At 65.7% G+C, this 27112-nt stretch overlaps 10 protein-coding genes across 10 annotated transcripts; 4 read left to right on the top strand and 6 right to left on the bottom strand.

Annotated features, from left to right (window-relative positions):
* Window positions 1-1014: 1014 nt before the first annotated feature.
* EMIHUDRAFT_457495 (hypothetical protein) lies at window positions 1015-5133 on the bottom strand (the record flags this gene model as incomplete). Its single annotated transcript, XM_005778019.1, has 8 exons — window positions 1015-1451; window positions 1780-1852; window positions 2232-2795; window positions 3015-3083; window positions 3201-3458; window positions 3536-3869; window positions 3937-4244; window positions 4768-5133. The coding sequence occupies 8 exons, from the start codon at window positions 5131-5133 to the stop codon at window positions 1273-1275; spliced, it is 2151 nt and encodes a 716-aa protein (XP_005778076.1). The 3' UTR covers window positions 1015-1272.
* Window positions 5134-6833: 1700 nt separating this feature from the next.
* Window positions 6834-8432, top strand: EMIHUDRAFT_115376 (hypothetical protein; the record flags this gene model as incomplete). Its single annotated transcript, XM_005778018.1, has 1 exon — window positions 6834-8432. The coding sequence occupies one exon, from the start codon at window positions 6834-6836 to the stop codon at window positions 8430-8432; it is 1599 nt and encodes a 532-aa protein (XP_005778075.1).
* Window positions 8433-8626: 194 nt separating this feature from the next.
* On the bottom strand, window positions 8627-8851 carry EMIHUDRAFT_49137 (hypothetical protein; the record flags this gene model as incomplete). The annotated part of the gene is made up of 1 exon (XM_005778017.1): window positions 8627-8851. A coding segment is annotated over one exon (225 nt), but the record flags the coding sequence as incomplete, so codon positions are not given.
* A 460-nt stretch (window positions 8852-9311) lies between these two features.
* EMIHUDRAFT_73800 (hypothetical protein) lies at window positions 9312-10310 on the top strand (the record flags this gene model as incomplete). The annotated part of the gene is made up of 1 exon (XM_005778016.1): window positions 9312-10310. A coding segment is annotated over one exon (999 nt), but the record flags the coding sequence as incomplete, so codon positions are not given.
* Window positions 10311-12231: 1921 nt separating this feature from the next.
* Window positions 12232-14411, top strand: EMIHUDRAFT_443565 (hypothetical protein). The gene is made up of 7 exons (XM_005778015.1): window positions 12232-12838; window positions 12961-13208; window positions 13242-13313; window positions 13393-13533; window positions 13672-13747; window positions 13822-13882; window positions 13999-14411. Exons 1-7 carry the CDS (start codon window positions 12303-12305, stop codon window positions 14332-14334), a joined length of 1470 nt encoding a protein of 489 aa, XP_005778072.1. The 5' UTR covers window positions 12232-12302; the 3' UTR covers window positions 14335-14411.
* Window positions 14412-15506: 1095 nt separating this feature from the next.
* Window positions 15507-16172, bottom strand: EMIHUDRAFT_73824 (hypothetical protein; the record flags this gene model as incomplete). Its single annotated transcript, XM_005778014.1, has 1 exon — window positions 15507-16172. One exon carries the CDS (start codon window positions 16170-16172, stop codon window positions 15507-15509), a length of 666 nt encoding a protein of 221 aa, XP_005778071.1.
* Window positions 16173-16497: 325 nt separating this feature from the next.
* EMIHUDRAFT_237418 (hypothetical protein) lies at window positions 16498-16851 on the bottom strand (the record flags this gene model as incomplete). Its single annotated transcript, XM_005778013.1, has 1 exon — window positions 16498-16851. One exon carries the CDS (start codon window positions 16849-16851, stop codon window positions 16498-16500), a length of 354 nt encoding a protein of 117 aa, XP_005778070.1.
* A 2454-nt stretch (window positions 16852-19305) lies between these two features.
* EMIHUDRAFT_115372 (hypothetical protein) lies at window positions 19306-21573 on the bottom strand (the record flags this gene model as incomplete). Its single annotated transcript, XM_005778012.1, has 3 exons — window positions 19306-19704; window positions 20091-20699; window positions 20878-21573. The coding sequence occupies 3 exons, from the start codon at window positions 21571-21573 to the stop codon at window positions 19306-19308; spliced, it is 1704 nt and encodes a 567-aa protein (XP_005778069.1).
* Window positions 21574-22503: 930 nt separating this feature from the next.
* Window positions 22504-22996, top strand: EMIHUDRAFT_237416 (hypothetical protein; the record flags this gene model as incomplete). Its single annotated transcript, XM_005778011.1, has 2 exons — window positions 22504-22889; window positions 22978-22996. 2 exons carry the CDS (start codon window positions 22504-22506, stop codon window positions 22994-22996), a joined length of 405 nt encoding a protein of 134 aa, XP_005778068.1.
* Window positions 22997-23650: 654 nt separating this feature from the next.
* EMIHUDRAFT_315261 (hypothetical protein) lies at window positions 23651-24589 on the bottom strand (the record flags this gene model as incomplete). The annotated part of the gene is made up of 1 exon (XM_005778010.1): window positions 23651-24589. The coding sequence occupies one exon, from the start codon at window positions 24587-24589 to the stop codon at window positions 23651-23653; it is 939 nt and encodes a 312-aa protein (XP_005778067.1).
* Window positions 24590-27112: the final 2523 nt, after the last annotated feature.

Below are 27112 nucleotides of genomic sequence, written 5' to 3'. Positions count from 1 at the left end.
ACTTGAAGAGAGAGAGACTCTTCTCTTCAACTTGAAAGAGCTCAACTAAAAAGCGGTTACGTCGCAAACCCTGTCAGCAGCGTCCTCCTACCCGAATGTACGTAAGAGCATAAAAATAAAAAATGCAGAGTCCTCCTACGGAATGTAGGTAAAAATAAAAAATGCAAAAGAAATAGATGCGCCCGTTGCCAAGGAAATGGCGCGCTCAAGGCGAGTGAGTGCGCCATCTCCTGTGAGCGCCGAGGGCATGCAGCCAGAGCCGCAGTCAGGGCGAGTGAGTGCGGTGAGCGCCGAGGGCATGCAGCCAGAGCCGCAGTGCATGGCGCGGGACGGGGACGTGCTCGGACGCCTGCAGACTGCCCACATCGCCGTTCCGTACAAATACACGGGCGGGAGCCGGGGCGGCCTCACTCCGTCCGGGAGCAAGGTTTCGGGGTCGTTGGTGGACTGCTTGACGTGGTGCAACGTGCTTTGGACCAGCCGCGTGCAGATCCTGAGCGAGCCGGAGGATCTCCCGGTGATGGTGTCGTACGGCACGCCCGTGGCTGGCGTCTCGTACGACACTGTGCAGCGCATCTCTCCGGAGCACGTCTCAGTTGTCGGCAAGCTCGGCAAGGGCACATCAACCCGCTTCGAGGCGATTCCGGAGTCGGCGCTGGTCAAACTTACTTACGCGCGGTTCGGCGCTGAGTGCCAGCTCATGCTTGCGCCAGCCGGCGATCGGCAGGCGCTAACCGAGGCGCGGCAGCAGTCGGGGTACAGCTGCTGCTGCCTGGGATGCTATAGCTGCTGCTCACGCTGCTGCTGCCCTTGCCTAAAGATCACCTGCGGCGCGTGCATCCCCGACTTCTTCCACAGCAAGATGAGCATGGGAACAAAGCAGGGGAGCCCAGCCGCCTGACCAAGGTGGGTACGCGTGGCCGGCGCGGGACTCTTTACCACAGGTCTCTTTTGAGTTGTGTGTGTCTGATTTTGATTTATTCGTTTTTGATATGTGTGTAAAAAAAGCTCCTTGCTAACCGCCAAGTTTAACAACTCATGTGTCATCGAACAGGAGAGTGAACACGACAGAGACCCACGCCGAGAGCGCGAGACCGGCTGAGAGAGACGTGAGCAACCCGCCGCGCGAGCGAGCGCCTACCAATTGGCGCCTACTCTGCCTACAGCCTCTCGCGGGCACGCGGCGCTCTCTCCAACAAATCACAATCAGCCGAACGATCTCATGACACCCCCTGCGCTCTCAGGGATACCGTATCTCTAGTACAGCGCGAGTCACCCCACTGGGAATGCGAGCAGGCGCGCAAAGAGCCTATGGGAAGCTACTAGCCGCGGGCCGCGAGCAGCGTGCACCGCTCCCCAGGGCAAACCAGCCCATTTCGCGCCCGAGAGCGCATCACGAGGCAAGCCGTGCCGTCTCGCGGCCCGGGGCTGCCGCCAGAGCCGGCGAGCCTGAGGGCGACGGGGGCACGGCGCACGGGGGTGGGCTCGCAGCCGCACGTTGGTGTGGGGGTGCGGCACCGCCAGCATGGGAGGAGGGCGCCGTGCGTCTAGCCATGGGCGGGGGGCGGAGCGGGGCGGGGCGGGGGGCGGGGGCGGCGGCGGGGGCGGGGCGAGGGCGGGGGCGGGGTGGGGGCGGGGCGGGGCGGGGGGGGGGGGGGGCACCCGGGGAGGGGGGGGGGCACCAAGGGGGGCCGGGGGCGGATCGAGCCCCCGCCCTTCCTAAGGGCCCGCCCCGGGGGCGGGGGATAGGGCCCCCCCCCCCCCTCGAATCTTTCCAACTCGGGCCCCACGAAAGGACCTCCCAGATCCGCTGCAGCGGGAAGGCCTTCTCCTTGAGCATCGCGCGCACGACCTGCTCAAGGAGAAGTCGAAGTCTCAAGAAGGAGGCGCCTCGTCCCCTCCTCGCGCTTGACCGCGTCGTCGCGGCGCCTCGTCCCGAGCCCTGTCCCGCTCCCGCGAGGGTAGCTGCGCCTGCTGGGTAGCTGGCTGGGCAGGCGCCTGCGCCTCGCACGCCCAGCCCGCCCGCACCACGATGGCCGCCTAGAGGCGCTCCAGAACACTCTCCGACGGCTCCAGGCCCGCTCAAGCCCCGCACCCGCAGCGGCGGCCTCCCCCTCCGCCGACGCCGTCGTGTCGCTCTCCCAGCTGTGCTGCTCACACAAGCTCTCGCCGCCGCCCGCCCGCCCGCTCTTTGCGTCGGGACTCGGCGCGCGCGCGAGCGGGGGCCTCACCTCTGGCGCCCTCGCGAGAGCCCCGGCGGAACAAGCTGCCGGCGCAGAGAGCGGCGGCGTCGGCGGCGAAAGCGGCAGTGGGGCGGAGCTATCGTCTTGCCGGAGGGTGGGGCCCGAGACAGCCAAGGCCGCGAGGAAAGACGCGAGGAAGGGGAGGAAGCCGTGCAGCAGCTCAAGGGAGGGCATGCGATCGTCGCCCGTCCGGATGCGGAAAACCACAGTACTGCACGCCACCGCGCAAGCCAGGTACCCCGCGGCGAGTAGCTTGCGGGTGGTAGGCAGCGGCTGCACGCCAAAGGTCGCGCCGCCCGCAACGCAGACCGTGAGGAAGCCCAGCCTTCCTTCTGCCAAGCTGTCCACGTCACGGGCCAGCTCTGCCGGCGAGCAGACCAGGGCTTGGACAAGCCGCAGAGTCGGGCCACAGACGACAAGCATCGTCGTCGCGCGCGCCACAAAGCGAGGCGAAGCCCGCGCCAGGTTGGCAACGACCAGCAGCGCGAAGCCTGCGACCAGGAAGAGGAAGGCAGGGTCGGTGTAGAGCTCGGCCGCGAAGGAGGCGCACACCTACAGGAAGAGTCCGAGAAGGCTCTCGGAGCCGGCTCCGAGCAGAGACTCGGCCAGGGGGGCGGCCCACGCCGCCGCGAGAGCGAGCGAGAGCTGGACCAGCTTGCTCTGCATCACGTCCAGGCGCGAAGCGCTCTGGGGGGAGACAGCGTCTCCCTCCCCTGTGGCCTCCTCCGGGGACGTTGGCGGCGGCGGCCCCGCCGGCATGCCGCCACGGACTTGGACGGCGGTCGGAGCCCCTGCAGGCGGGACGCCGCCGACCTCCGCATCCAGGTGGGCTTCCGCGTCCTCGATGTGGCGCGGCGACGTCCGCTCCGAACCGCAGCCCGGCGAGAGCGGCGGAGGCGGCGCCCGCCCGGCGAGCCCCCCGAGCACGCCGGCGGTGAAGGGGACGTTTGTCCACACCCAGCAGCCGGCGGCCAGAGGCCAGTCCCCGAGTCGGGTCGCCCAGATCGCGAGGCCGGCGAGCCGCAGCAGCGCGAGCAAGACTGTGGTCCTCCACACGTCGGAGGGCGCCATTGGCTGCACGCCGGTCAGCAGGCCGGCGAGGAAGGCGCACGCGGCGACGGGGGTGGAGTGCCGGATGGAGGTCAGCCTCGCGAGGAGCACATGTTGCGGCCTCATCGCGCCGAGCAGGATGACCACGATGAGCTCGTGCGCGACCTGATGCACACGCGGGTCCAGAGTGTGAAGAGACGCTCCGCGCAGCAGGAGGGCCACGACGCAGCAGCAGGGCGGACCCCGCCGGCGACCCACAATCGGGCCGCCTGCACGCGCCCGTGCCTGCAGAGCACGGACGCGTAGAGCAGCGTGATGCCCACGCCGAGCGACTTTGGCGCCAGGAGCTGCCCTGCCCCAGCTTGCCCCAAGCTGCCAAATCCTGGTACGTTGCCGGCGACGAGGGCGATGGCGAGCGTGAGGCTGATTGCGACCGGCGACCAGGAGAGCGAAAGGGGGAGCGACGGGAGGTGCGACGGGAGGAGCAACCAAGCGGCGCCCTTGCCGCCCCCCTCCTCCGGACCCCCCTCCGGAGGCGACGGTGGCGCCGAGTGCAGCACCTCTGACTCGGCAAGCCTGTTCACAGCTAGAAGTGTGAAGAGACGCTATTCCACAGCCCCGCAGCAACTCTGACTCGGCAAGCCCGGTCAGGACGAGCGCAGCAAGCGCCTCGTCCCCGCCGGCGATATCCCCCTCGCTGTCCACCCTCGCCCCGGAGGCGGAGGCAGCCGCCGCGCACGCAGCAGCTGGCTCTGTCCCCCCCTCGTCTGCTGACGGGGCGGTGGGCTGCGGCCGCAGGGGCGTAGTCTCTGCTGAAGGGGCGGTGGGCTGAGGCCGTAGTGGCGTAGTCGACCGGGGCCTCACCGGGGCGGGGAGCGCCCTCCCCGCCAGCGGCTGGACCTGCAGCAGCTGCTGCTCCAGCTGCCCCCGCAGCTCCACCTTCACCCGCGCCTGCTACAGGAAAACCTTATGTCAGCATCGAATGCAAGTACCAGGGAGGGGCGGGGGGGGGGGGAGGGGATTGCGCCTGCTCCTTGAGGAGCTGCTGCTGCTGCTGCAGCGGCGGCGGCGGCCGCTGCTGCGGCGGCGGCGGCTGCGGCGGCGGCGGCGGCGGCGGCGGCGGCGGCTGCGGCGGCTGCCTTAGCGGTTGCACCCTCTCAAATGCAGACCCGCCGGACCGGTGCTGTAGTTGCGGCGGCGGCGGCGGATGCTGCGGCTGCGGCCTCAGCGGCTGCGGCGGCGGCTGCGGCTGCGGCGGCGGCGGCGGCTGCGGCTGCGGAGTCGGCTGCGGCTGGGGGGGCGGTCGGTGCTGCGGCGGCAGCGGCAGCGGCGAGACATGTGCCCCTGCAGCGAACTGGCCATGCAGGGCAGGAAAGGGCAGAGCGCAGGCCGAACTGCTAGCAAAGCTGGGGGCGGCGGCGGGAAAGGCCTGCCCCCCCAGCGCGGGCCACGCAGCAGGCCCCGCCGGCCGGACGGGGAGGAGCGACGCGAGCGGCAAGGGGCCAGGCATGAGCCCACCACTCCCGGGCGTCAGCGCGGCGGGGAAAAGCCCCGGTTGCATCAGAGCTCCCGGTATGGCATGCGAGGAGGCAAACAGCGGCGGGTGGCCAGAGATGAGAGCAAACGGCCGCTTGTAGGCCCCCGCCGTGTCTTCCCTTTCCTCCTCACGGTCGCGGTAGAGGCGCCGGCAAATTCGCGCGCGGCAAAGCTTTTTTCGCTTGCCAGTCCCGCCAAAAGGGAGCTTGTCCTGGCACTCTCTGCACTCGCCACAGTCCGAGAGCAGCCGGCAGCCGTCACACGCCATGCAGCGCACGCGGCGCGGCTTGTGGTTCGGCTGCATATATTATACATGCAAAATTGTTGGCTTGCTGAGCGGCGGTATCGGGTGTGCTGGGGGCGCCGCTGTCAAGTCACTCTCGTCGCTGGCGATAGGCGATATGAGAGATTTGGTCGACTAAGTTGAGGGCACCTTTACGTTTTCGACTACGGTAAGGGTTCTCTGCCCGGGTCGGTGAGGGCCCGAGGCACCTCCGACTGCTGCGAAGCGCCCCTCCGCACGGGGTTGCAGAGTCGGGAGGGAGCGAGCGCCCCATTCTTCTCGCATACAACGAATGCGCTCGTTATTTTGTTTTCGACCGTGTAAATGCTGCGGGAAATGCTGGGCGGCCGTCCCAGATAGGTAGGTAGGTTGGTCTTGTTTGGCCCAAAAAGGCCCTGCAATAGGTAGGTATAGCCCTTTTCATCTTTGACTTTGTTCGCTTCGCTGCGCGGCCTGGGGTGTGGGGATAGATAGGTAGGTAGGTAGGGCGTTTTGGCGCGAGTCAGTGGCAACAGACCCTATCCGGCTAGGAGCCGGAACCCTGCGGTAGGGGAGTAAGAATTTTGAGGGAGTAAGAAATCGTAAGAAATCGTCCTATGCGCGGGGCTTCCCGCGGGGACCGAAGGAAGACGTAACAGCAGCAGCAGCAGTAAGAAATCGCGCCGAACTCCAAGAACTGATAAGCTGTGTCCTGCCGTTCTCACGCTGCTCATCACGCCCCCCGGTTAAGCTGCGGTGCAAAACTCTTTTTACCGCCTTCAAGTACACCCCCAAGACTCCCCCAAACCGCCCAGGATGAGCTCCTGAGGTGCCAGTCCGCCCGAGATATGACCGGTTGTGGGTTGAAGTTGGGGTGTTCCACGGTCAGGATGGGAGGTGTCGAACTGGATGGGGGTCAGCCAGGGAGGCTGTTGTGGCGCACCGGACCGCCCCCCAGCACCGTGCCCCACCCAACTGCATCCATGAAAGTCACAAACGGTGCTGCACTCGCGGCTGCAAGCACTCACGACACTCAAACCCACCACCTGCCTCCTACCCTGTACGTGGAGCCATTTCACCCGTGCAACATCTGCACAGGTGTACCGCCGACGCTCAAGCGCCCGGCCCCTACTAGAGTAGTCTTGTGGGACCCACAAACGACCAATACATCCACTCGGGGCTGCAGCATGTGTCCGGGGGGGGCATCCCCGTCAAGCAGCCAGCAGGTGCCGGACACGGCGTTGGCCGTCTTGGACCGAGATCAGGGCGCAACTGCCTACCTATCTCGTGGGGCTGAAGGACCGTCATGGGGTCGGCTTTGATGCTGCCAATCAGTCGGGTCGATAGGTGGCGCCCCGGCGATATGCATTGCGGGTGCTCGGCGTCGCCTGCTTGAGTGGCCTGAACGCACTCGCGGGAGCCAGAGAGCAAAGGTGTGCGCGAATTGAGGCTTCTGAGCGAGTCCAGGCAAGCCACATGACCGGCCATGTGCGTGGGTAGTCGAGCGGTGGCCGGAAGTAGCCTCCAGTAGTGCCTCTCAGTTCGACACCTCGGTCTCGACCAAAAAGAAAGAAAGAAAGAAAACAGACAACCCAAGGTCTCGACCACGACCAGACTGGGAGGGGGACACAGCTTTTTATCCAACCAGGAGCGCCCGCCGCCCCTTTGTGGCCCAACCAAGAGACCAAGACAAGAACACGGCGGCCGCGCTGCCGCAGTTGCCCGCCGTGCCCGCGAGTCGCATGGGCTGCACGCACTCCAAAGAGCATTCGACGGCGAACAAGCCACCAGCTGTCGGAATCCTGCGCTGCCACGGGGCGCGGTGGATGCCGGCGCAGGCAGTGGTGGGCACCAACTCGTACCTGTTTCGCACGGTGCATGCCGAGGTGAAGGGTCTTCGCTACCTAGACGTTCGAGCGGGTAAGGAGCTGTCGGTGTCGCAGAAGAAGGCGCTGAAGGAAGCTGTCAAGGAGCTCGACGCGGAGGGCGTTGTCGCAATCACCGGAGACTGCGGGTCTTTCGTCCACTACCAAACGGCGGTGCGGAGGATGACCAAGACACCAGCCGTGCTGTCGCCGCTGTTGCAGGCCCCGCTGCTCGCGACAATGTACATGAAGGAGGAGACCATACTCGTCCTAACGAACGACAGCAGCGACTACGACCAGGCTGCGCTTGAAAGCAACCTTGTCGAGATTGGGCTGTCCCAGGAGGACGCGGAACGCTTCGTCATCCAGGGTCTGCAGCACATCGAAGGGTTTTCCACTTCGGAGGTTGCGGATATGAGCGACGAGCGAACATGGGCCATGGTCGACACCTCCGAGAGGCTCCGCTTGGAGATTATGAGCACCATTGAGGCCGCGAAGAAGGCCAACCCATCCTTGCGCGCCATTCTGCTCGAGTCGACGCTGCTACCCTCCTTTAGCGACTCGATGCGCCAGACGCGCGGCGTTCCTGTTTTTGATGCAATCACGCTCGCAGACTACCTTGCGGCAGCGTCGACCGACAACCCTCGCTTCGGCAGCAACATCGACGCCAGCGTGTGGTCCTCTGCAATGGAGCGCGCCAATGTGATGGACGAGCTGTCCCAGAGGGCCACCCCAGCCATCGGCATCCTCCGCATCGACTACTCGTATCCCCCGGCGCCCGGCGACGTCGACTACCCCGGGTCCTACTACTATCGCACAGTGCAGGAGGTGGCCGCCGGCCTCACCTTTGAGGCGGCGCAGGAAGGAAGGCCGCTGACCGCGCAGCAGCGCGAGGCGATGGAGGGTGCGATCCGGAGGCTCGAGGCGGCGAAGGGCGTCGTGGGAATAACGGGCGACTGTGGGTTCCTCATGAACTACCAGGTGGATGCGCGACGCATGTCCCACCTGCCGTGCTTCATCTCGGCCATGATGCAGTGCCACATGCTCGCCGCCTCCTTCGCCGCCGACGAGGAGTTCCTCGTCCTCACCGCCAACGGCAAGTCGCTCGCGCCAAAATTCGGCGAGATGCTCTCGCTTGCACACGTCACTAGGCCAGAGGACCAGGCGCGCTTCCACATCCTCGGCTGCGAGGACGTGGACGGCTTCGACGCAGTCGCCAAGGGAGAGGCGGTCGACGTCGCGCGCGTCACGCCGGGCATCGTGGCCCTCGCCAAGGCGGCGGCGGCGAGGAGGCCGAAGGTGCGCGCAGTCTTGCTCGAGTGCACCGAACTCCCGCCGTACGCCGACGCGCTGCGGCACGCGCTCCGCATCCCAGTGCTCGACGCCATCACGCTGGTTGATTTTGTGCACTCCGCGAGCACCGACAACCCCGCCTTTGGCGTCGACTTCCAGAAGAGCTCAAAGGTCTTTGTCTGAGGCGTGCGGCTGCTTAAGACGGGTCGATGGCCGCGTCCGTCGGTGAAATGAAACAACGAGGGCTAAAATATAAAACTTATTCTTGTTGCGCCTATGCATACGCGCTTCCTACAGTACAACCTATACAGATACTCCGCAGCGGCGAGCTCAAGACGCTTGGCGTACACACGCGCGGCACTTGCCGCCCGCTCCAGCCGCTTCAGATCGCCGAGAGCGCCGATGTCATAGTCACGAAGCTTCAGATCGGCAGCTCGAGAGTGGCGCGCATTTTCGTACGCTCTCGTCGCGTCTCGGCCGGCAAGCTTCTGGATGATCGTGCCGCCGCCAGGGTGGTGACCGAGGTAGGCGGTCGCGTCAAGTACGCGGCCTCCGATGACGATCCAGCAAGCAAACTCAGAGGCGTGCTGGCGGACAATGCTCCAGCCGGCCTCGTCGTCATTGGCTGCGCTGCTGCTGCTGCTGCTCGCGGCCTGCACTCCAGCCTCGCCGGTCGCCCGCCGCCTCTCGCGTCTGCCGTCGGCGGACTCGAACCACTCGTCCTCCGCCGCGGGCGCCAGAACAGAAGGGGCTCTATGCTGCTGATTCTGCAGCGTACGTAGAAGCTCAGCGCCGGTCGGCATATGGCGTGAATCGATGTGAGCGGAAACCAATCTCCTGTTCACGGTGGAACCGTGAACAAAGAGCTTCTTCGAACCGTTCAAAACACGACGCGAGCCGCCCAGCAGGGAGCCTGGGCTACTCGCTTTGACCGCACTGTCTGGACATGCGGGCCGTGGCTGACAGAACGGCGGGCTAGGCATTGAGAGCCCAGGAGTTTTAATAAGAACGAAACCCCTCTTCTCAAAACCCCGGGAAACGAGGGCACGTGGTGTCTGTCATATGCTCCGCGCCCTCCTATCCCTCCTTACGCTCTCGGCTGCCACGGGTGACAACTGCGCGTCGGCCAGCCCCAACATCGTCGTCGTGGGCTGGTCGTGCATGGACATGATCTCCTATGTTCCTGCTCTCCCCGCTGCCGGCGAGACGCTCGCCGGCAGCAGGTTCTCGCTTGGGTACGGCGGTAAGGGAGCCAATCAAGCCGTTCAGGCAGCCAAGCTCGGAAGCCGTGTGGCCATGGTCACCAAGGTTGGGGATGACCTACACGGCAATTCAACGATTCGCAATTTTGAGGCCCATGGGGTCGCCATCTCGCACGTTTCTCGTGGCCCACCTGGGGTTTCCCACGGCGTTGCACCCATCACGGTGGATCAGTCGAGCGGCGAAAACTCGATCGTGATTGTTCTCGGCGCGGGCGGGCTGCTCTCTCCCGAGGATGTGCGCAAGGCGCAGCCGGCGTTCGCTGAGGCGGGCCGTCCTCCGGGAGGCGTGCTGCTGGCGCAGCTCGAGGTGCCCCTCGAGACGACGCTGGAGGCCCTCTCGCTCGCGCGCGCCGCGGATCTCACCACTGTGCTAAACACGGCGCCTGCTCCCTCACAAGGCCTTCCGGACGCCCTCTGGCCACTCGTCGATATTGTCGTTGCAAACGAGCCCGAGCTCGCGGCGCTTGCCGCCGCGCCCACAGCCACCAATGCCGACGTCGAGGCTGCTGCCGCTGTTCTCCTGGCGCGTGGCGCACGGAGCGTCCTCGTGACACTCGGCCCGCGGGGCTGCGCCCTTTTCAATGCTTCCGAGGCCCCGGTGTTTGTGAGTGCGCCGCGCGTGGTTGCACCGCGCGACACCACCGGCGCGGGAGATGCTTTCCTTGGCGCCTTCGCCCACCACCTCTCCTCCGGCGCAGCGATCAAGACGGCGCTTCGCCGTGCTAACGAGTGCGCAGCCGCGTCCGTGGAACGGGAGGGCACTCAGAGCTCGTACGAGAGCGCCGCGTCGCTGGCCGCACGCGAGGCTTCACTGGTGGCGTCCCTCGTCGACCACACTCTTCTCGGGTCCGATTATGACAGCGCCGAGGCGATCGACCAGCTAGTGAGGCAGGCAGCCGGCGCCAACGAGAGCGAGACGTCAGCGGCTGCTGTGTGTGTCTGGCCCCGGTGGGTGCCGTTGGTCAGGCAGCTGCTTACCGGATCCGACCCGTTGACCGCGCCCGACAAGGCGACGTTTGGTAAGCCGCTGCCGATGCGTGTGGCGACGGTTGTCAACTTTCCTCACGGAACTGCAGACGTGGCTTCAGTCGTGGAGGAGGCGCGTGCGGCGGTGGCGGCCGGTGCAGACGAGATCGACCTAGTCATTAACCATGCGCTGCTCGCCCGCGACATTGGCGTGGGGGCTGCGGCCGCGGAGGATCTCGTGCGGGCCGTGCGGGAGGCGACGCCGACGACGGGCCGTGCGAGTGAGGGCGAGGAGGGCGAGGGCGAGGGCGTACTGCTTAAGGTCATCATCGAGAGCGGCATGCTCGGCAGCGCCGCCGCGATCCGGGCGGCGGCTGAGGCCGCGCTGTCGGGCGGGGCTGACTTTGTGAAGACGTCGACCGGCAAGGCTGCTGTGGCGGCAACCCCCAGCGCGGCAGCCACAATCCTAGCCGCCGTGTCCCGCCACCGATCGTTGGCGGCAGCTGGGAGCCGCGGCGCACGCGCCGGCGTCAAGATTGCAGGCGGCGTGCGCAACTTGGAGCAGGCTCGCGAGTACCTCGACCTCGCCCGCGAGTGGCTCGGGGCGAGCGCCGACTCGCCGCGCAGCTTCCGCTTCGGCACGTCGTCGCTGCTGCGCGGCCTGCGAGAGGCGGAGCGGGGAGTGGGGGGGGCGGAGCAGGCGCGCACCAGCGCCTCCGCGGATGTGTATTGATGGGGAGTGAGTGGAGTGGAGTGCAGGCCCACAATATCGTGTGTATCGGCGCATCGGTGGGGGTCATCGCGGTGGTGGGGGTCGGTCCATCGGGTCGTCGCGAGCGTCGCCGCTCCTTGCCCCACCTCACTTTTGTGTCGAGACGTGTACCTTGCCTTTCGAGGAGGGGCTTGAGGGCGTGATTTCCCCCCCCTATTTAGAGCGGAGTACAGTACACAGAAACAAAACCAAAACGAACAAAAGCATACGCAAAATTATAGAGCATACCGTGTATTAGAGCGCCGTGTCACGGCGATCATGCGGAAAAAGATAGAGCCGTACCTGAAGGCACGTACAAAATGGCGAAAGGAACATGAATGGAGGAGATATGGATTTGGCAAAGGCGGCATGCCCATGAGCACAGGGGGCTCTCCGGGCGACCCAGAGGCGCTCGCGCGGTCGCATGGGCAAGTCGACGCTCTCGGCCACGAAGGCTGCCGCCCTCCACTCGCCGACGACGGCGGCGCGGCGCGATGAGCAGAGATCGCCGGTGCGGCGACCGACGCCGGCGGTGAGCACGAGCTGGTAGCCCGTGACGACGAGCATGAGGCCGACGACGGCGATCTGGCAGATGATGAGCGCCTGAGAGAGAGATGTGTTTTGTTTGTTAGCGCCTGTGAACAGCAATCCAAGAGTGGCTCGACGCTGCTCACGATCGCCGCCGCACGAGAGGGCAAGTAGGAGAACCATCACAAATCTTTTTTTCGTGGTGGCAGACGGTAAAAAACCAAGCGCGCAAGGCAAAACGTATTTTTTTCTTCGCGCACATGTCTCGCACATGCACATGTCCCGCCTCGAGCTCGCGTTCGAGCCGCGAGGAGCTCGTGCAGCAAGCCGCAGCTGCGCGCACGTCGCCGAGATGGTGGTCTGGACGCTGCTCCCGTGCCACCGTGCGACAAGAGCATCCCGCCGCAGCCGCGAGAGGGTGCGAGCCTCGGCGAAAGGAGAGGCGAGCTCGCCGAGAGATCGCGGTCGACCAAGTTCGGGGAAGGGCGAAGACGAACCACCAGAAGCTCGAGCCGCCGGGCCTCGAGACCAGACAGCAGTAACCCGATGCCAGCAGCTAACCCGATGCTTGTCACCCTTCTCGCCCTCAACTCTGCAGCCAGCAGCGCAGCGCTCGCGCCCAAGCCGCCGACCCGCCGCGGCGTGCTTGCTGCGGCTGGATCGGTCGCAGCGGGAGTCAAAGCTGCCAGCGCCCCCTCTGAGCCTCAGTCCAATTCGAAGCCTTGGGTGGCGGATGCAAGGATCGGTGCGGACGAGCAGTACGCGGGCAGCCTGCCCTACGATCCGTGGGCGCACTCGTCGCTCTTTGGCCTCGTGCCGCCCCCCGTGGCCGGTACTTGGTCGCACCAGGAGCTCGTCGATGCCGCGCGTGGCGGAGGGGTGGCTTCGGTGCAGATTGCGCCTCAGCACGACGTGGTCATCGCAGTCTCGACGAGCGGTCGGCGGTACGCCACGCCCATGCTCGATGACGACTTCCCCACGCTGCTGCTCGAGACGACTCGTCCAGACGGCTCCTACCCCTTCGCAGTCCTTCCGATGGACGAGTCTCGTGCGGCGCTGCGCAGCGCCGCCGGCACGGCTCTGCAGGCTACTCGCCGCTCCTCGGATCCCGCCGCGCCCTCCCCGCCCCTCCTCCCGCCCCTCCCCCCTCTCCGCCTCGCCGCTCCTCTCGCCACCCCGCAGCAGTCACGGTGCGGATCTGCAGGCGTCGCTCCTGCTGTGGCTGGCGGACTTGGCCGGACTGCTTCCCTGGGACACCACCCCGTACGCCTCCCTCGAGCAGCGAGAGAAGGCGCAGCGCGAGCGCGCAGAGGGCGCACGGCCGCCGCGCAAGTCTCTCGGGCAGCTTCTCTCCCGCCTCCTCGCCGCCCGCGGCAGCACAAAGCAGGCGAGCTGGAGGGGGGGGGAGGCAGGAGGAGGAGGCCGCGGCGCGCGATCCCTTGCACGAGCCGTGTCTGCGCCACTGGTCTGCGCCCTTGCCCGCAGGCGCGCGAGCCGATGTCGGACGAGTTGCGCCGCGCGTTTGGGATGGCGAGCGAGCTGGGGGCTCGCGCCAAGGCGCACCAGCTGCATCTCGGCTGCATCTCAGCGAGACGTCGGCTACACCTCGGAGAGATCTCCCTGCTGTCTCGCACAGGCGACTGCCGAGCGGCTCGAGCCCGCGGCGGCGGCCGAGGTGCGAGCGCAGGCCGTCGAGCTGCGCGAGCGGGCGGCCAAACTGCGCTTCCGTGCCAAGCTGGCCGCGCGCCGGCTGCAGCGAGAGTACGAGCCCGCATGGGTGAGATGACCCGAGATTGCCCGCGACCGACCCGAGATTGCCCGAGATCGTGTGCGGCAGAGAGGCAATCTCGGGTAGTCTCAAGGCCCCGAGAGGTGCCTTTCGCGTTCCGCGAACCTTCTCGGAACTTTGCCGTAGGTAACGCCGCTCACGGCGGGCGGGGAGCTTCCCCGGCTCGAGCAGCTGCTGCGCCCCTTCCGCGTCTGGACGGACGGCGCGTGGGAGAGAGTCCGGCCCACAGATCTCCCCGCAGACCGCCAGTGAGTCTTGTCTCGAGCGTTGCTGCAGGCGAGTGGGCGCAGTACATCCAGCTCTCTCCGCTCGCGGGCACTTCAGCATGCCGCCGCTGGTTCGCTAAGGGGTCCACTCCCGCGACGCCTGCTCGGACCCGGCTCTGTAGGCAGCACGGCGCCTCTCGGCTGCCTCTCGGCTGCATCTCGGCTAGAGCTCGGAACCGGCTTGTAGGCACGGTGCGGCGCCGTTTCCGGGACGAGATGGGCGTTTGGCGGCTCAGCGCGCCCTTCTCGCGCTTCTACGGCCAGCCGGTGTACATCCTCCGCCGTTGCATCGCTTGATGGCCGAGGTTTAGCTGGACGGAGTTGGCGGCGTGCCCGAGCGCACCCATGTAGAAGTTGGGCGCGCAGCCGCCGGCGCCCCACCACCGCATGTGCATGTCGTCATTTTTCGGTGTCTAGGGCTGCATGTTGTTCACTCTTCTTTTGTTCGATTCTTTTGTGTTTGCACGCTCGTGTGGGGTGGACGTGTGTTTTGCGTGCGGTGCCTCTGTTTGTGCTATTTTGATAACCACGTGTCACGCGTGTTTCCGGGGGCACGTCTTGTTTCCTGTTTATAATTACGTTCCTTCGCGTAAATTTGCCGTACGTTCTACAAGTCGTTCTACGTATAGTCCGTAGTGCCAGCGGCAATTGGCCAGCGGGGGGTAGAGCTGTTTATAACGTTGGGACATGGGAGCTGAACAGTGTTACTAGTGTTAACAGTATCAGTAACAGAACAACAGTGGGGCTCCCCAACAACAGTTAGCTAACGTAAGGCCAGCTGAACAACAATGAGGAAGCTCTGGAAGGCCTGGAGCAGAAACCCACGACGATCTCCAGCGTCCAGAGTGCGGGTAATACCCGAAATACCTGGGAAACCCCGGGCATTTGGGGGGTTTGCCCGGGGCCGGGTTTTTTGACGTTTTCTGCTTGCTGACCGCTGAACAACAGTAACAACAGTAACACAAACAGTAACAGTGTATGTGGGCTGGGGTGAACACTTGAACAACGTTAAGGATTTCAGCCGACACTAGCGCAACTGTTAGGCCCAAAGTTAATGTTAAACAGCTCTAGAGCGGGGGGAGAGAGGCCCTGCGGCCGCAGAGCGCGTCTCCCCCCCTCGAAGAGGCCTGTGTGGCCCGCAAAAACGAGCTCGCGCGCCCCGGAGTGGCCGAGACGGCCCCAAGTTGGCCATCGCCCGCGTCAAGAGAGAGAGGGTCCGCGCAGTCCGCAGAGGGAGACATACCCGATACCCCCAACCCCGCGAAGAGATGCTCACAGGCTGTAACAGAGACTGGCGTGGTGAGTCTGAGACCACCAGGGCGACGCATCTCATCGATCTATAAGTCTGTCTCGGCTACTGCACAGCCTAACACACGCCTCGAGACACTCACACGCACGACACCCTTCTGCTTCTCGAACTCGACAGAGATGCATCTCTTTGCTCAGACCCAGGGGATACCCTCGCTCAGGCTCTTTTCCCACCTGCGTGTGTGGAGCAGGTTCTGTCAATCGACACCCAGCACGGCAATGGCATGGCCATTCGCGCCGTCCCCATCGGCGCCACTGCCTCCCACGCAACCAACGCCGGGTCGTAACGCTCCACCGAACTGAGGCCGCCGATATCGCCCTCCTCATCCTCCTTGCCCTCCTCAGCAACATGACTAGAGGCTGGCTCGTTTTGATGACTCGCTCGCATCACCTCTGCTTCTTCTTCTCGAGGAACCGACGGTATGCAGCGTCCGTGCCGCAGACGCGGTCCCAGAACGTGAAGAAGCCGCCAAAATTTCCCACGTTGTGCGAGTGATGGAAATCATGAGCGGCCGCGCAGTCCATCCCCGGCAAGAGGTTCCACGGTGAGAGTGGTACCGGGAGTAGCATCCCCGAGTGGGCGTCAATCGACTGCCAGAGTTTGAGGCCCATGTAGCCGACCGAGACAGCCACGTGCGAGCCCAAGAGGAGCGGGCCGAGCGCGGTGGCGAGCGTGTTGCACGCTTCCTCGAGCGGGTGTGCGTACTCGGTTGCGAGACCGACCGGCTGCTTGAATTCGTGGTGCTGCTTGTGGATGTGCTTATAGACGCAAGGATGGTGCAGCGCCCGATGCGCCCAATAAAACATGGTGTCATCGACAGCGATCGCAAAGGCCAAATGAGCGACGAGCTCGGTGGCCGTTGGTATAAGAGCCGCGCTACTTGGCGCTCCGCGTGCAAGGTAGATGGAGTAAGCAGCGTATAGGAGCACAGGCCTCACGCAGTGGCTCACCGAAAGGTCCGTGAGGCACTTTCGGAGGAGCTCGGGAGCGGGGGGGACACGGTCACCTCGCTCTGCTATGGCCCAGCGCTGGTACAGGGAAGCATCCCGCATAATGAGCCAGTTGAGTAGCTGCGCCAACCAGTACGTAACCTCCAGGAACAGACTCGAAATCAACGCAAAGCGGAGGCGCTCGTTCCCAGCCCAGGCTTGCTCGTTCCATTGCCACAACTTGCCGGAGAAGCAGAGGGCGTGCAGAAGGTACAGGAGAACGGCTGCGGCGATCGCGCCTCTGGCTGGATGCGAGTCGGACATATACACACGTACTAGACGCACTTGATAGATCGGCCGTCCTCGGTGATCTCTCGACGCGCGTTTTTCTTATTTTTTGCGGGACGCCCGCTAGCGACAATGATAACAGTCAGTGTGCAGCACAGTACTAGCCCAACAGCGGGGCGACCGCCCCCTGCAGGTAGGTTTGCCGCTCCTTGGCCGTCGCGAAGCCGTCCCACTCGTAGAATGGAACGCTGATCACCCTCCAGCCAGCCGCCGCGAGGAGGCGCCGCTTGAGCAGCGTGGACCCGTTGGGTTTGCGCACGCCCCGGCCGTCGGGCAGCAGGAAGTGAGAGGGGCCGTCCACCTCGACCGCGACGCGTGACGAGGGCAGCGCCAGGTCGATCGAGTAGCCGGTGCGCGGCTCGAGATGCTCCTCCTCGAAGCCGTGCTGGACGGCGGCGAGGGCAACCGCGACAGAGCGCTGGAACTCAGAGATCGTCACTTGCGTGTCTTGCATGGCGTCGCGGCAAAGCTGGCGCTGGGGGGCGGGGAGGAGATGCTGCTGCCCGTCTGCTCCTCGCTCCAGGGAGAGCCAGAGCTGCCACTGGTGCATCTGACGGCGGCCCTCGCTCCAGCTCGACGGATCCCGCGCGAGCGAGTCACAGATCACGCGCGAGCAGTCTGCAAGCAGCGCCTGGTGATAATGGTCTGCCGTCGCATACGCCCACACCGTGTTGGCTAGCTCCTGAGGCGTGAAGCCAGTCAACCCGCTGCGCACCGCCGCCTCCGCCACCGCCGCGTACAGCGCGTCCGCAGCCACGCCCGCCGTCGCGTACGCCCACACCGTGTTGGCCAGGTCCTGAGGGTTGAAGCCAGCCAACCCGCTCCGCACCGCCGCCTCCGCCACCGCCGCGTACAGCGCGTCCGCAGCCACGCCCGCCGTCGCATACGCCCACACCGTGTTGGCCAGGTTCTGAGGGTTGAAGCGATCCAGCCCGCCACGCACCGCTGCCTCCGCCACTGCCGCGTACAGCGCGTCCGCAGCCACGCCCGCCGTCGCGTACGCCCACACCGTGTTGGCCAGGGCTTGAGGCGTGAAGCCAGTCAACCCGCTCCGCACCGCCGCCTCCGCCACCGCCGCGTACAGCGCGTCCGCAGCCACGCCTGCCGTCGCATACGCCCACACCGTGTTGGCCAGGTCCTGAGGGTTGAAGCGATCCAGCCCGCCGCGCACCGCCGCCTCCGCCACCGCCGCGTACAGCGCGTCCGCAGCCACGCCGGCCGTCGCGTATGCCCACACCGTGTTGGCCAGGTCCTGAGGGTTGAAGCCAGCCAACCCGCTCCGCACCGCCGCCTCCGCCACCGCCGCGTACAGCGCGTCCGCAGCCACGCCCGCCGTCGCATACGCCCACACCGTGTTGGCCAGCTCCTGCGGCTTGAAGCAATCCAGCCCGCCGCGCACCGCCGCCTCCGCCACCGCCGCGTACAGCGAGTCTGCAGCCACGCCTGCCGTCGCATACGCTTACACCGTGTTGGCCAGGTTCTGAGGGGTGATGCCAGTCAACCCGCTGCGCACCGCCGCCTCCGCCACCGCCGCGGCGCTGTACAACTCTTTCAGATTACCCGGCGCATCCCATTACCGGGTGATCTGGAAAAAGAAATTTCGGGAGCCGGGTAACCTGGAAACGACATTTCGCCGTGTTGGGTAATCTGGAAATGACATTTCACCGTGTTGGGTGATCTGCGAGGCAAAAAGTCGCAGACGCCGGGTGATCGGGATCGGGTTGCGGGCAAGAGAGCCCTAGCCCTGGGGGTGCGCGTTCGCAGGGCAAGGGCCGTAAAAGTAAACACGGGTCTCCGAGGGTTGGCCCCGCGTACCGGGTTTCCCCTTAACTGCAGGACGCCCCCTCTACTCGGAGCTAATGAACACCACACTGCACGCCCCACACCACCACTCCGCACTCACTCGCACAGGCCACTTGAGTAGACCCCCCCGCCTGAGGGCTCACCCCCCGTCTTCCCAGGGTCCCGATCCTCCTTGATTCGCTCTCTTGCTCGTCTCCCGAGCGTCATGCGACGGCTGGTGTGGCCGTTTCCCTCGTTGTTGGTGCCGCTTCCTCCGCTGCCGCCCTTCGTCCTCGCCAGCTTCTTCCGGCTCCACCGACTCCGAGGGCATCGACGGCCCGGCCGGGGTCTCCCCGGGCGAGGGCGGCGGCATCGTGTCTCGTCGCCACCCCTCCCCGGGAGGCCGGGCCGGATCTCCCTGGTCGGCGAGCCCCGCGCCCGCATCCGCCGCCTCTCTGAAATTTATCCTTTATTCTATGAGTAAATTTCATTCCGGTTTGTGTGTGCAAAGTCAGGGCTTGAGCACTTGAGCACTGGATAGGGTCGATTCCGCTTGGTACGGGACCCCTTAAGGTAAGGTAAGGTAAGGTAAACTTCTCCACACACACGAGTCACGAGAGTTGGTGGGGCAAGGGGGGGCGGCCCTCGCGTCTCCACGTCTAGACGACAGGAGCCCCACGGCATTAAAAGTGCAAGGCCCAGTGCGCGTGCGGGTGAGCGGGGTGTGTGTGTGTGTGTGTGTGTGTGTGTGTGTGTGTGTGTGTGTGTGTGTGTGTGTGTGTGTGTGTGTGTGTGTGTGTGTGTGTGTGTGTGTGTGTGTGTGTGTGTGCGCGTGTGTGTTGTGTGAGGGGGGGGGGTCACGTCACTGCATCCTCTGCCGGTTCCTTGTAAAGTAGAGGACGCCTCCGCCCCTCGCCCTCGCTCCTCGCATCGACCGCTGCGCGCTGGCGCTGCCACAGACACACCGCGGTCACCGCCGCCACCACCGCAACCGCCACCTCTCCGTTTCACCACCACCTCGCATCTAGGTGGACTAGGCCGCACAAGCTCACGCTCTTCTCTCTCTTTCTTTCGATCTTTGTTCTCGCTCGTTCGCACCCCTCTCTAAATTGGGCTTCTTTAGACCCTACATTGCTACGCCCACCGCCTCAAGCGCCTGCCGCGCGAGCGACGCTGTCGCCGCGTCGTGCGGGCTGAGCCGCAACGCCTCGAGCGCCTCTTTGCGCGCGCGCTCCGGGTCCGCCTTGTGGCGCGTGAGGGCGGCGGTGGCCAGGCACCGCGCTCGCGTCCGGGCCGCCTCGGCGCCTCCCAGGCCTGCGAGCCGGCGGACGCAGCGGTCGGCGATGAGCGCGCCGCCCTTGGCCTGCCCCTCGTTCATCAGCGCGATCGCGAGAGGGACGTACCCAGACATGTCCTGCGACCTCGAGCCGTCGATGAGGTCGGGCGAGGACGCGGTCTCCTCCGCGAGGGAGAGGGCGCGGTGCAGGACAGGGACCGCCTCGGCGCCGCGTCCTGCCCACGACAGCTACAGGGCAGGAGAGGGACAGGGGGTGAGGGAGGGAGAAGGCTCGAGGGGCGAGGTGGGCAGAAGCAAGCGGTGCGAGGTCTTAGGCCGGAGAGGTCCGGTGGCTCGAGGGCCCTCTGTGGCGGCCCGCCTGCATCCCAAGCTCCGAGAGCGCCGACGTTGTCGCTCCGCCGCCGAGCCACGAGCCCGCCCGCGCGTCCTGCTGGCCAGGGGCACAGATTACCCGAGATTACCCGAGATTACCCGAGCCCGCCCGCGCGTCCTGCTGGCCACAGCCACACTCATGGGCTCACGACTGACTGGCCGCTCGCCCACCTCTGCACCACGCTACTAGTCTACTGCCACTGCTGCTGCTGCTGCTGCTGCTGCTACTGCCTCTCCTGCACCGCAACCGCGTTGGCCCAGAGCGCGACTCCGTCCGTCCACACGTCCGCGTACCACCAGCAGACCGCCGCCAGCCCGGCGCACACGCACCCAAGCAGCGCGGGGCGGCAGAGGCGGGTGGCGGGCAGAGGGCGGGCCAGCAGGGCGAGGGCAGCGAGCATGCAGCCTCCGAGGGAAGGGAGGTAGAGCACCCGCTCGGCCTTGCAGGTGCCGACCGGGAAGAGGAGGTTGGAGGCGAGGAGGAAGGGGAGCGCCGCGGTGAGGGCGGAGAGGAGGCACCGCCGACTCGTGCGCCGCAGCGTGGCGGCGGCGAGGGCGGCGGCCGTGGCGGCGGCGGCGGCAGCGAGCACGGCGAGCCGCGGGTCGGCGAGGGACGTGATTGGGGGGAGGGCGGGGGCGGACCAGTCGCAGCAGAGCTCCGAGGGGAAGAGGAGGAGGGAGGCGTACTCGAGCCACACCCAAGCGACTGACAGCGGCCGCCAGAGCGGGTGCGGGTAGAAGCCCGGCCAGTTCTGCTTTGTGCTGATGGCGGGCGGCTGGCCCTCGTTCAGGCGGAGCCTCCACACGGCGATGCTCGCGTTGCCGGCCGCGAGGGCGGAGAGTCGAGCCGCCTACACACTTGTCAGAGCCGCTCCACTTACAATGATTGACAGTCAGGAGCAGGGCGAGGGCGGAGAGGCGAGAGCCGCCGAGGGGAGGAGCGGGCGGGCCGGAGGGAAGGGCCACTCGAGCCGCGCCATGCGGTGCGTACTCACGCGGGCCACCACGAGCAGCTCCCAGGCGGCGCACCTGCGAGGCTCCGAGAAGGCTCTTAGAAGGTTCCTTTGCCACCCCGCAGCTCCCGTGTTTGGCGCACAGCAGCGGCAGCGTCACGCCCGTCTCCTTGCAGAGGGTCGCGCAGAGAGTGCCCAGGAGGGCGGAGGCGAGGCCAACGGCAGAGCGAGCAGCAGCCTGCGATGCGGTCTCCTGCGGCGTGCCGACTGCATGCGCGTAACCGAGGAAGCCGGCGAGGTAGAAGGCCGCCATCATCAGCTCGCCGCGGCTCACCACGTTTTGCACCGCCTCGACGTGCACTGGGTGCAGCGCGAACAGCAGCGCCGCGGCCGCGCCCGCACGCCTGCCGCCGCGTCGCCAGCCAAAGGCAGCATTGACGAAGGCCGGCACCATTCCTGTCACGAAGGCGTGCAGCCCAGCGTTGAAGAGGTGGAAGCCGAACGTCGAGTCCCCGTCGCTCTCCCACTGGAGCACGCGGCTCAGCCGAAAGGAGAGCGTCACCAGCGGGCGAAAGGATTTGTGCGAGCGAGGCGAGGACATCTCCTCGCCCCAGAAGTCGAGAGCCATCGCTGCGTGCAGCGGCACGTGTCCATTCACGACTGGGTTGCGCTGAATAGCGGCCGCGTCGTCGTAGAGGAAGGGGCCGTGGAGCCGGCGCGGAGTCGCGAAGCAGAGGAAGGCGATGGCGGCCGCAAAGGCGGTGGCTTTCATGGAGAGGACAGATGAGAAATGACTGTCTGGAAGCCCCAGCCTGTGAACCTCGAGGCGGCAATACAGTCGTCGAAGGTGATGACAGGGGTGCGGAACAAAGAATTTTGCAAGCGACAAAGGTACCGCGATACGCTGCTTCTGCAGCCCTAGCCAATTCTAGGTGGTCATGGTCACCTCGTCGAGGTACTGCTACTGACTGGGCCCGCGTCAGCTTGTTCTGCAGCTCGTTCGACGCCTTCCAGAGGATCTCGCGGACCCCCTTCCCGAACCCACCGAAGGTCCTTGTCCTCCCTGGCGTAGCGAACAAAAATAATTTTACAAATTTGGTTTCGGCAACACCCTTGACCAAACCTTGCTCAAGGTTCTTGGGTGCACTTGGAGCACTTGGAGAGCGAGGAAAGCACTTGGAGCACTTGGAGTGCAGTCGGTAACCTCACATCCAGGGCCGGGGAGCTATTAAGTAGAACGCACCCAGCGGGCCAGATCCGGCAGATGTCAGATGATCGGTATCGGGTTACGGGCTAGAGAGCCCTAGCCCTGGGGGGGTGCGCGTTCCCCCGTTCGCAGGGAAAGGGCCGTAACAGCCCCTTGGAGTGTGAAGGCTTCGTAGCCCTCCGGTCTACTAAAACTACTATGAAGATCCGCAGGACTGGAGCGAAAAAAAGCAAGCGAGTGGGGCCGTAAAGTATTCGACAAAGAACACGGTTCTCTCCGAGGGTGTTCTATAACGTTAGTCTCAGCGCTCTCTGGGTTCGTCCCCTAGCTCGGCGGAGCGCCCCCTCTACTCGGAGCTAAAAAGCATTATTATTTATTATGTAAAAGAGGGAAGCAGTCGAGAGGACAGGGAGGGACGTGTCCGAGGGGGACGGGGGGGGGGGGGGAACGACTTTGGTGTTGGAGGGGGAACGACTTTGGTGTTGGACGGCATCAATGGTGGACGGGCGGCCTCGAATCACGGTCACGTCAGCGAGGACAGCGACGGCGTCGTTGGCTGAGCGCAGGGGCGAGGGCGTCGACCGACGGGCGGCGCATCAGGAGCCCCTCGCTGGCGAGCGGCTGGCGCGGGAGGTCACGGAACGACGGGTCGAACGACGGGTCGAGCCCCCCCCTCCACCGGTCGAGGCCGCGGTCGAGACGGTGAGCGCGGCCGAGGTCCTCGCGAACGTCGCGGAGTACGGCCCGAACTACGTCCTGCCGCAGGCCGCGGAGTCTAAGACGGCGCGGCGGAAACGGCTGCGCGTGGACGCGGCGGCGAGGATCGCCGGGCACGCTGTCGTCGAGACTGGCACGCACGTGGAGATCCTGGGCGAGCAGAGGTGGTGGCCGGGCCTCATCACGGGGCGGGGGGAGGGTTCGGACGGCCGGCTCGTGCACGCGGTCGAGTACGACGGCTACCCCGACCAGGATTTCCGGCTCAACTTAGAGGAAGTGTCGTGGAGGCGGGTGACGCTCGGCGCCGGCGGCGCGGCCCCCACCAGCGGCGAGGACAGCGACGGCGAGGGCAGCGACGAGGCTGCGGACGCGCTGCCGGCCAGCGCGACCGACAGCGGCAGCGCGGTCGCCACCAGCGACAAGGGGAGCGACGTCGAGGGGGACGGCGACGAGGCTGGGGACGCGCTGCTGACCTGCGAGCCCGCTCCGACACAGCCAAGGGAGCGGCGCAGCACGAGGGCTGGCGACGAGAGCCCGGCGGCAGCCGGGATGGCCAGCGGCGACGCCGGCGCCACGTACGCGGCACTCGGCGGGTATGTTGGCCGGGAGGAGGCGGTCGGCAAGGCGAGCTCCGCCCCTGCGGCCCTCTCAACTCTGTTATATACAAAGACACAAAACTCGACGGTACATGCGGGCATGCACATGTACATGTACATGCGGGGCGGCGCGCCCAGGCGGGAGGGGCTCCTAGGGCTGGCGGGCAAGCGCCGCAGAGAAGGGCGGGTGCGGCAGCCGATTTGTGGATGGGGCACGGCATGTGGCACGCGCACGGGCGTGGCATGGGCGGGGCATGGAATGGGCGTGGGCGGGTGCAGCAACTAGCGAAGTCACAGCGATTTCAATCGTCACCGCTCACACGCCTGGGTCAGTCTGCATGGAGCGCGAGGTGCGCAAAGTCGCCCTCGAACTCCTCGCGGTCGCGCTGGCGCGCCGCGCCGTCCGGGCCGTAAGAGCCGAGCCTGGTCTGGGCCCGCTCTAGCCAGCCGTAGAGGAGGGGGCGGCAGCGCTTGTAGGCCAGAGCCCCGTCCACCGCCTCGTACCAGCGCTGCAGGTCGCGCATGCTTGCGGGCCGGAGGCGGAGGACGGTGGTCTCAGAATCGAAAGCCTCGTCGCCGATCGTGGCGGTGTCTGGCACGGTGACGCGGGCGAGGGAGGGGCAGCCGTTGAAGGCGTAGATGCCGATGGAGGTGAGGCCGGCGGGGAAGGTGACATGGGCGAGCGAGGAGCAGCGGAAGAAGGCGTGATCGCTAATGGAGGTGAGGCTGGCAGGGAAGTTAACGGAGACCAGGGCGGAGCAGCCCCAGAAGGCGTGCATGCGGATGGAGGTGAGGCCGGCGGGGAAGGTGACGGAGGCGAGGGCGGAGCAGCCGTGGAAGGCGAGGTTGCCGATGGAGGTGAGGCCGGCGGGGAGGGTGACGGAGGAGAGGGCGGAGCAGCTGGCGAAGGCGTGGCTGCCGATGGAGGTGAGGCCGGCGGGGAAGGCGGCGGTGGTGAGGGCGGAGCAATCTTGGAAGGCGCTGTCGCCGATGGAGGTAAGGCTGGCAGGGAGGTCGATAGAGACGAGCGAGGAGCAGAAGGCGAAGGCGCCTTCGCCGATGGAGACGAGGCTGCGCGGGAAGGCGACCGAGACGAGAGAGATGCGGTTTAAGAACGCCCCGTCCGGCAGGTGCGTCATGCCTTCGGGCAGCACCGCGTGCCCGTCGGTGACGACGACCTGCCAGCCACCCACCTCCAGAGTCTCGGACCCGGGAGGCGGCGCGGCGTTGCTTGGCGGCGCAGAAGGCGTCGACGCGGGCACCACCATCGTGCGGAAACAAAGAAATTGGGATCCGCAGAAAAGTGAAAAGAAAAAAACACGGGCGATAGCAGATATTCTAGATACTGAGCTGTAATGGCGTGGAGATGCGAGGGTCACCCCCCCTTGCCCCACCACTTTGTGTGTGTGATCTGTGATCTGTGAGGGTCCGCCCGCAGGCGCATTTTGTATACCGAGGCGGTGCCCGGTGCCGAGCGCAGGCAGAGCCCACAGGTCGGACCTTAAGACAGCGTTGTAGATCCCTGGGCGACTGCGAGGGTGGTGGAGAGGGCGGTCCGTCGGCGCCAAACCACCTCCCACCGAGGTGGGCAGGTTCCACGCGTTCCCGCCGGCAGGCGCGCAGCGACCCAAATTTTTGCTCACCGCACGGCCGTGCGAGCCGTCGGTCGGTGGTGATGGTCGGCGTCGGCGCGCGCCGACCGACGCGGCGGCGGTGGGCGTCATGTGGCGGGCGTGGGAAAGAGCATTGTCCGAATTGCGGCGGACGTCCTCGGAGTATACCGAGGCGGTGCCCGGTGCCGAGCGCAGGCCGGAGCCCACAGGTCGGACCTTGAGACAGCATTGTAGATCCCTGGGCGAGGGTGGTGGAGAGGGCGGTCCGTCGGCGCCAAACCACCTCCCACCGAGGCGGGCAGGTTCCACGCGTTCCCAGACAGCCCCATTGGAGGTAGACCGCTCGTCTAGCCAATCAGCCTTAAGCGAGCGGCCTGGCCGTTGGAATGGCCGAGGAGGGGAGCGAGGACGACTGTCTCTGACGGCGAACCTCAGTTACGAGCCGCCCTCCCCTCCGAGACGCGAGGCCAGCGCACTTGGGGCCAAGCCCCAGCGTGCACCGTCCCACACGCCTCACGCGGCCTCTGGCTGGAGCGGGATCGCAAGCGAATCCCCCAGGCCGGCGCACGTCTTCCGAGAGAGGAGCAGGAGCGAGGGACCTTCTTAGTTGTCCGGCATGCAGGCGCATGCACGGCCGTTCAGAAATTTTCCCAGCCGTTGGAATGGCTCCGCTCCTGCCCCTCACCGGGCCGAACGGGTAGTGGGCGTTGGCGCCGAAGAGGGAGGAGTCGCTGAAGGACGGGTAGTCGTCGGTCGTGCGGGGGGAGGAGGAGTCGGCGAGCAGCAGGGAGGAGAAATGCCTGAGAGGGTGGGAGGGAGGCGTGAGGCGCGAGGTGAGGGGCGTGGGGGCGCGGGGGGCGGGGCGTGCGTGGGACGCGCGGCGTGAGGCGCAGGGCGTGGGGCGGGAGGGCGCGGGGCGTGGGGCGGGAGGGCACGGGGGCAAGGTATTGTGTGTGTGTGTGTCTGTTTGTGTGTGTGTCTGTGTTGGTTTGTTTCATTGTTTGTGCGAGGGCAGGGCAGGGCAAGGCAGGGCGGCGGCGAGCGGCGAGCGGCGTCGGCGAGATCGGCGACGAAGCCCGTTTTTGCCAACACCAAATACTGCGGCAGTCACCAAAAATCTCGGAGGACCAAAACTCAAGAAAAATGATACTAACAAAAACTACGATACATGGGGTACTCGAGTACAATTCTTTGTACTGTGAGAGAGAGTTGTTTTGTTTAAATTCTTTGTACAGCGATCCCCATGCGGGATGATATGAAGATGGAGACGTGGGCGATGCGCATTACAGTTCAGCGCCGCCTCGGCCTCCCGCTCGATGTTGCCTGCCAGGCGGTGGAGGCGGGCAAGAAGGCGCCAAACGGCAAGCCGCACGAAGAACTCGGCGATGCCGCAATGGTCAACCCGCGTGCGAAGCACGCAACACGACACAAATACCTGCTCAAACGACTCGTCAAGACCCTTCGCTCGGCGTGGGGCATGCTCATCGAGATGGAGCCGACTGCACACCTCAGTTACAGTAACCCAAAACAACCTGACGTGGCGGCGGCGAACATCGGCAAAGGGCATGTGCGCCTCGTTGGCGACTTGAAACTTACGAGCTCGCTGGCGGTGGCGACCGGCTCGGCTGGAAGGGGGCTTTTGTCGCCTTCGGCAACACCGAGCGGGCGCTGCTCGCCTTAGTGTTAGGGCATGCTGCATGGCCGCGGCCGGAGGGGGGGGGGGGGGGGGGGAAGGAAGCCGAAGATTCAAAAGCCGAAGCCGCCGCCGCCGAAAAAGAAGAGGGGGAAAATGAGGGGGAAGCGGAAGCGGGGGCGGCCCCTTTGACGGCCCCCTACCAAAAGGGCGACTACCGGTTCCCGCGGGAAAAAAATTGCGACCTGCGTTTGCTCCACTTCCAAACGTTCGGGGGCTTCGGGGACGGGGTCCCCAAAATTCTTCGGGAGGGGGGGGACCCGCTGAATAACAAACTTTCCCACGCTCAGCACCTCGATGAGGGCCCATGGACCCCCCAAAACTGGCACGGGTTGCAAATGCCACCCTTGTCTTTCCTCCTCCCCACCCCCCTGGCGTGGCAAACGGTTAACCAGCTTTTTAGGTGTTTAAAAAATTCGAGGGCAAACCCCGGGACCGCGGAATCCGAAAAAACGGCATCCGCCGCCCAGGAAACCTTGGGAAAA

Source organism: Emiliania huxleyi (genome assembly GCF_000372725.1).
Source record: "Emiliania huxleyi CCMP1516 unplaced genomic scaffold EMIHUscaffold_250, whole genome shotgun sequence".
Lineage (NCBI taxonomy): Eukaryota > Haptophyta > Isochrysidales > Noelaerhabdaceae > Emiliania > Emiliania huxleyi.
This window is presented reverse-complemented; position numbering and strand designations above follow the sequence as displayed.

Bases quoted from the DNA above. Each gene is read 5' to 3' on its own strand.
- EMIHUDRAFT_443565 (XM_005778015.1), top strand. From the start codon at position 12,303: ATGCCAGCAGCTAACCCGATGCTTGTCACCCTTCTCGCCCTCAACTCT. The intron at 13,534-13,671 runs GTGAGATGACCC...ACTTTGCCGTAG, and splicing joins GAGAGTACGAGCCCGCATGG to GTAACGCCGCTCACGGCGGG. The intron at 13,883-13,998 runs GTTCGCTAAGGG...ACCGGCTTGTAG, and splicing joins ACTTCAGCATGCCGCCGCTG to GCACGGTGCGGCGCCGTTTC.